Source organism: Pyrus communis, chromosome 7 (genome assembly GCF_963583255.1).
Source record: "Pyrus communis chromosome 7, drPyrComm1.1, whole genome shotgun sequence".
Taxonomy (NCBI): domain Eukaryota; kingdom Viridiplantae; phylum Streptophyta; class Magnoliopsida; order Rosales; family Rosaceae; genus Pyrus; species Pyrus communis.
The window spans coordinates 17023041-17029778 of NC_084809.1; the positions used below are offsets into that span (position 1 = coordinate 17023041).

The following is a 6738-nucleotide window of genomic DNA, read 5'->3' on the forward strand; positions in this document are numbered from 1 at the left end:
TTACTATCCTTTTCATCTTTTTCCAAATGCATGTGGGCTGTGGGTATACTAATGCATGTGGGATGTGGGCATACTAATGCATGTGGGATGTGGGCATACACCATACAACTTTTACAACAAAAACTACAACTTTTACAACAAAAACATAATTTTGTTGGCAAACCAAACATAACTGTACATTTGAAAAGAAGAGATGAAAATAAAAATTTAAAAAAAAGGGGCAAAATATGTTGAGGAAAATCAAGGTTTGGGCTTGGGCCGCTTGGCCCCAGCCACTACGTTTCCAAGTTTCCAGCTGTATGTTTGGTAGTGATTAACTGGTCCTCCTACTCAATTGTCATTTCTTGGCCGTGTGTCTCAGCTTCTCAAAGTCTCTAATTTTTACTCCCTTCGCTCTCTCTCTCTCTGCATCCTTCTCTCTGATTTCTGCTGTGTTTCACTGACGTTTCGTTTGTGTTTTTTTTTCTCTGAAGTTTCTAAAACTTCTTACCATCTTCTTTCATTCTCTGGCCCCCCTTCAGGCTCATCCATCTTCATGGCTTCCAGTGAGTCTCCCTCTCTCCCTCTCTCCCTCTCTCTTCCACACACAGACAGCACACTTGAGAAAACTCTGACTTCAATGTTTATATTGGTTGTTTTTGGTTTTGGGGATGTGGGTTTTTGGTTAATTAATCTCTTGATCTAGTTGGAAATTGGGGTTGGGATTTTGCAGCTTGTATCCGTGGAAGTTTTTGGCACTGCTCATAGAATAGGTTAACCATGTAAATGCAGCAGTGCTTAGTACTTGTTTGATGCATTGCCATCAATTTTCCTGTGAATCTGATTCTGAATTCAATTGGGTCTGGTTTCTTATGGTAATTGGTAAATGATATAGAAAGATAGAAAAGGTGAAGAACTGCTTTCTTGGGTTATATATATGTTACAATTGTGTTGCATGAACAGATTCTGATTGAAATTTAATTAGAGGGTTCTTATTGTCTGCTTATTTTTCGTAGAATCATTTCTTATACCAAGCTAGTCGATGCACTGCACGATTCATATTTTATTTTATGATTTTAGTTATTTGATAATTTCTGATAGGATTTGGGTGGCAGGTAGCATAGGGACATTGAATGCTAAAATCACAAACTTGAACTTCGGTAAAGCAAGAGTTGGGGTTCTAAAGTCATATGGCGTAAGAAGTTGGACGGGGAGAAAACCACAATTGTACTCATGTTTATCGATATCAAGACAGCCAGAGAAAGCATTACAAGTGCGCAGCATTCCATCACTAGAAACCCTGTGTAAGTTCATTTTATTGATGTAAATTGTTTCCTTTTCGTCCCTCGGTAGTTATACATCAAGTCTGGAATTTGCATATCAGTATTTGAAACATCAATCAAATCTGGAATTTGCTTACCAGTTCTTGAAACATTAAGTTTGTTTGATTGTTATTCAATCACAAGTGGCTTCTCAATAACCGATGCATGTACATAAATATCTACATGCTATTACATTAGAATCTCTGTTTATTTTAAGCTTATAAAATTTGGGCAGTAGCTCATACTGAAGTGAAAATGACATGGAAATTGAGTATTTGATAGTCTGGATATATTTACAAGTGCAATTATATCCACTTTAGCAAACAGTTTTTCAAGGAAAAATAATCCATTTTCTTAAGTTACATTGTCTAGGTACGGTATGTGATTTTACAGTCTTGTATTCCTATTATATTCTTCAATCAATGTTGAAGCGACGAATGATATTTGTTTATCATATTTTTTATAAAACAAATGATTGGAGGTATATTGTTGCATTTCCAAAACTATAGTGTACATCTTGAAACCTGTTAAGTCATATTTGGTCATATTTATATATCCAGTAATCTGCGACTGAAACTTTGGGTAGGCATTATCTTGGGATTATTATTGTGTATAATTCGACGGATATTGTAAGTTTGACTGATTTGTAAATGTTAAGAGTTTTTAATCTTTTCTCTCTATATTTTGTTCCGTCATAATTTCCCTTTCATTCTTTATTTGTTTCCCCTCCAATACATGAGCTGTGAAACTTGAGAATCTGTCCCATTGGCATAGTAACTGAGGATGACATTTTTTTTTCTAGTACAGATACATTTACTGAATATGACAGTTTTGAAGTACGAACTTGTAGAAACAAAAATAATATTTACACTGCATATGGTATTGACATGAAATTATTGGTTCTTGTAATGTATAATCTATTCATAACACAATGCTTTTGTTGATGATCTAATAGCTGCTACAAGTTTAGAAGAGGTTCCTGAAGAGAGTGGAGATTCTGGTCCGACAAATCAGCTCATTCAAAATTTTGACGAGGTAACTTCACTAATAATTTACAACCCTTATTCTATGCCCCATGTCTAAATTTGACAAATAATTATGGATTAGTGCAGTTTTGAATGTAGGCATGGTTGTTTCTTAGATTTTTATCTTGGGAGGAATTATGATCCAAGAACTATTTTTTCAATGTTGTCCTTTTTATGTATCAAATGGTAAGACAAACACGAAGGGCAAATGTAAAATCCTTCCAGTTGCATTTAGTTGCACAAGTTTACTTTTTTAGTTTGTGTTGAAAAAAAAGGGGAGAAAAAAGGTTATTGGTAGGTTTGCTATAACCCACAAGTTGCATGCATTTAATCTTCATCACTGGTTTTGGGAAATCCTGCTATGGTCTATTGTATATCGGAACATAATGCTTTCTAGTACTTAAATATAAGAAAGAAAAGACAAGCTTCATTCTTAGACTGAAAAATATGTATTTCTAGGCCGGTTTAGTATAGACCTGGATGGCATTGTGAAATATAGGGATATTTTTATGAAATCTGTCTACTTTTTGTTTCCAGTACTATCTTAACACACGACCAAATTGAAGTATCCGTGCATCATAGGTTGTTGAAGTGCCCCCATAAAATTTTCCTGTTGAAATTTACTTCTGGTAGCGTTGCCATGCAATTCGTGGCTTTCATTTTATTTATAATTAGATTACAGAATTTTCTCATCATTTACTGAAAAAAAAGCACGCTTGTGATCACTTTTTTGAGTTTGAAACCTGTACATTGGTTAATCTTGTTTGTAGGTACAATCTTTGCTCACAGCAATATGTGATACACCTATAGTTGCTGAGGTCAAAGTAAAAGTAAGCAAGACCGTTTCTCTATTTTAACTTAATAATTTACATGAATTATAAATAATCTTGCAACATACGATTAAATTTTTCATTCCAAACAACTCTCCTTTTTTCTTTATGCTTCCTATTAGTATGGGGTGCTTCTGTTGATCCTCCATCCGGTATATTATTAATTCACACAATCTAACCACATAATCAGATCGGTGGATTTCGGTTAAATGTGGTGAGGCAGCTGACTGAAAAATTTAGCACACCACCTCCCCCAAGTCCTACCCCTGTTAGTGCTAGTGAAAATACTAAAGCACTTGATTCGAATGGCGCTGTTCCTACACAATCTGTAGCTATCACTAGACAAGTATCGTCTTTGAGGAGTATCCAGACTTTGGTAGATAGAGCGACAGATGATGGCTTGGTGTTAATTCGTTCTCCACGAGTAAGAAGCCAAACAACATGCACTTTATCATCTTATAAAATCTGGATACTAAAATAACCAATGGTTCAGGTGGGGTTGTTTAGGAGATCTCGAACCATAAAGGGGAAGTGTGCTCCACCATCATGTAAAGAGGTACATCTTTTTACGATGATTTATTAATTTTGAGGGAAAAATTGTGGAATTTTGTGCTTGCTTAAAGGCAGTAATGGCTGGCACACTGCCAGGAAGTGGGGATAATTTGTTTTCTTTTGCTTAATTTTGGACCTTTGATGGGCTTGTACTTCTTGGCTTGTTAATTTTTCGGCTTAGTATAGGTTCATTTTGTACTATAATGTATATCGCCCTATTTTATACAACCGATATGCTCTCTTTATCATATCATTGACAAAATGCTTTAGTCTCTTAAGTTACTTTTCTAATTCTTTCCGTTTTACACAACAGAAGCAAACCGTGAAGGTGGGACAAGTGATTTGCTACATAGAACAGCTTGGTGGGGAGCTCCCGATTGAGGTATGCATCAGATGAGAGACGCAGGGTGTTCAATTTTCTCTTCCCCTCCCAGCTGTTGTCCTTTATCTTTTAACATAGTTTTTGACTTATCCATTTTTTCTTTTGAAGTCTGATGTAGCTGGGGAGGTTAGCAGGATACTTCGAGAAGATGGCGGTAAGTTTTTATACATTTCAGTTCTTTTAACGCCGGATTTTGTTGATGCTACTGGTGTCACATTATCATGTAATTTTCGTTTTATCTTAACAGATCCCGTCGGATATGGTGATGCTCTTGTTGCAGTACTCCCCTCATTTCCCGGGATTTAGAAACTTCAATAGACGATCGGTTGAATACTAGTGTACTGAAAAATAAAGTAGATTTGTTCTAATTTTCTTTTATTTGTCTCCTTTCTACCATCAATTTTACAGTAAATCTTTCGTAACTTATTACACAAACTATAAATGAAACGCAGCGTTACTTGTTGCCATCAAATTCGATATGTTTTTCTGTTAATATAGTTTTTTGACTCATTCATTGTTCGTTCTTTTGAAAAAAGAACCCAGAATTAGTGTTTTGTTGGTGCGTTAGGTGCAAGAAAACTATCTGCTTAGTATATTTAACATGCTACCGATTCGTGCTGTGGGTCCGAAGTAAGGACTTAGGTTGTGGTTAGTTGCCTAAAGGGGAGGAGATTGCAAGGGAAATCAATTCGCGTTCAAATTACTTTAAAGAAAAAAAAAGGCTAAGTAGGTTGAGTTTGAGCGACTAACACTTGAAGTAACCAAAAATTGCACTTCAAGTTTTGGAAATCTAGCTGCGCATGACAGCCTTAAACATGCCTCTGTCCCTAATATTACTAACTTGAGCGTCATAGTGTCTTTCACTAGCACCGCATTGGTTGCCATCATCCTCGAGACTTGCTCATCTTGTATGTTATGTTGTAGTCCCAAAAAACAAAAATATCGTGCTCAAACATATCTTTCAAATCATTAAGTCAAGAAATGAAACACGACAATCTTATAGTTGCTGAAACAAATTTATCAACTATGTCTTATCATATCATCTTATTGGATATGACTGTCAAGATGATTGTATTGAATACATGTAAGTATTGTAGTCAGTCTACATCGTATTGAATTTGGCTACAATTATCAACTTAACAATCGAGATCTGTCTACTCTCTTTGTTTTTCTTTTGTGCCTTCGGGAATTAAATTGACATTTCGAAGAACCCTATCCAACATCAAGAACCAAACATATTGACATGTGACATCACTTCATTAGAGATCTCATAAAGGGTAAAATTGTTACTTTAATCTTTGGGCCAACTGAGAAACAGCTACTGTCTTTGAGCCAAATTAAATAGGTTGAATAGCTAAGCTTCCAAGTTTTTCTAGTATGTCCTGTTTTTGTGCATGTTTCTGCCTTGTTACATATAATTATATTTTTTTTCTCTATATGCATCTCTTAACTGCCATACATTGTTAGTATTTTGTGGATTAACCTTGCCTAATTTTTCCACTGTGATGTCAAAGGTTCTTCCAACTATGGCTGATAGCCTCTGAAAATCATCTTTCCATTTCACAAAAGCTTATGTTTATTTAGAGGTTAAGTTTGCTTTGGTATTGAATGAGTTGTAGCGACCCTACTTACTCTATAATTTGAGCTTTGTATCATTTCCACTCAGTGCTCCTCAAAATAAAATCATTAATATGGGTTTCGATATCATCAATTATGGGCAACATTCTCAAATATCCAAAAAGGGATGTTCAAATATTCATCCCTACAAAAGTGTTCTCTTATGCAATGTCATGTGTCATCAAATTATTTCCACTTGTCATAAAAGTTCAAAAGTTTCTTGGGGGGCCTTAACTACATTTTGTACCAACCATATCATATGACTTGTGTATCTTATTACCATATGCCACCTTCAATTTTCTTTTGGTCTTGACTTTCCATTGTGAGTAGTTTTGTGTCTTGCTCCTTGTTCACATTATGTTGGAAGTGTTGTTTCTTATGCTCAATGGATTATTAAAAGTTTGGTTAGCCTCCGAATTGATCTTAACCATAGTGGCTTGGAGTTTTAACACTGCATGTCTGTTTCTTAAGTTCTTGAATTGCTAATCTTACCTTGGAAGCATAGATATTCAAACTGCTTCATGTTTCAATTCCCTTGTGGATTGTCTCGTTGGTTGTAGTTTACTAGTGCTGAGATTAAGCATATCTTCCTTGATCTCTATTTTTTTGTTGCGTGTTGTCTAAATTGATTGGGTACATTGTTGCGTACTCTTGCACAAAACTGTTTTTAAATGGACAATTTCCTCTTTAGTCAATTCACTCTCTCGTTAGAGAAGTGAAAAATATTAAGGGTATTTCTGTGACTTCTCATTATGTTTTAACCTTTTCATCTTAACCGCTAGTGATATCTTCTTCAGTTTCGATTACCTTCACAATGTCATAGGTTTTTGTTCTCTAAACTCTCTCAGTTTTCACTTTCACCTCTGCTGTTAGTATGCACTCTTTTGAGTTGATCACATATCGTTATGACATAGAAGCCTGCCACTGTCAAGCCTATGAGGACCCTATTGTTCCTCTTTCCAAAGGTCAAGCCTCCAAGTCCTGTCTTAAACCCTTCTATCGTAATTGGTCTGAATTTCTTTGAAACATTC

The 6738-nt window shown here is 35.4% G+C and overlaps 1 protein-coding gene across 1 annotated transcript; it reads left to right on the top strand.

Annotated features, from left to right (window-relative positions):
• Nucleotides 1-362: 362 nt before the first annotated feature.
• LOC137740988 (uncharacterized) lies at nt 363-4587 on the top strand. Its single transcript, XM_068480797.1, has 9 exons — nt 363-545; nt 1095-1283; nt 2257-2336; nt 3097-3156; nt 3347-3580; nt 3650-3712; nt 4022-4090; nt 4199-4244; nt 4338-4587. Exons 1-9 carry the CDS (start codon nt 536-538, stop codon nt 4394-4396), a joined length of 810 nt encoding a protein of 269 aa, XP_068336898.1. The 5' UTR covers nt 363-535; the 3' UTR covers nt 4397-4587.
• The last annotated feature ends 2151 nt before the right edge of the window (nt 4588-6738 follow it).

What these genes read in the sequence shown, in the direction of transcription:
- LOC137740988 (XM_068480797.1), top strand. An exon ending in TCCATCACTAGAAACCCTGT is followed by an intron (nt 1,284 to 2,256) that starts GTAAGTTCATTT and finishes ATGATCTAATAG; the next exon opens with CTGCTACAAGTTTAGAAGAG. An exon ending in TTGCTGAGGTCAAAGTAAAA is followed by an intron (nt 3,157 to 3,346) that starts GTAAGCAAGACC and finishes CCACATAATCAG; the next exon opens with ATCGGTGGATTTCGGTTAAA.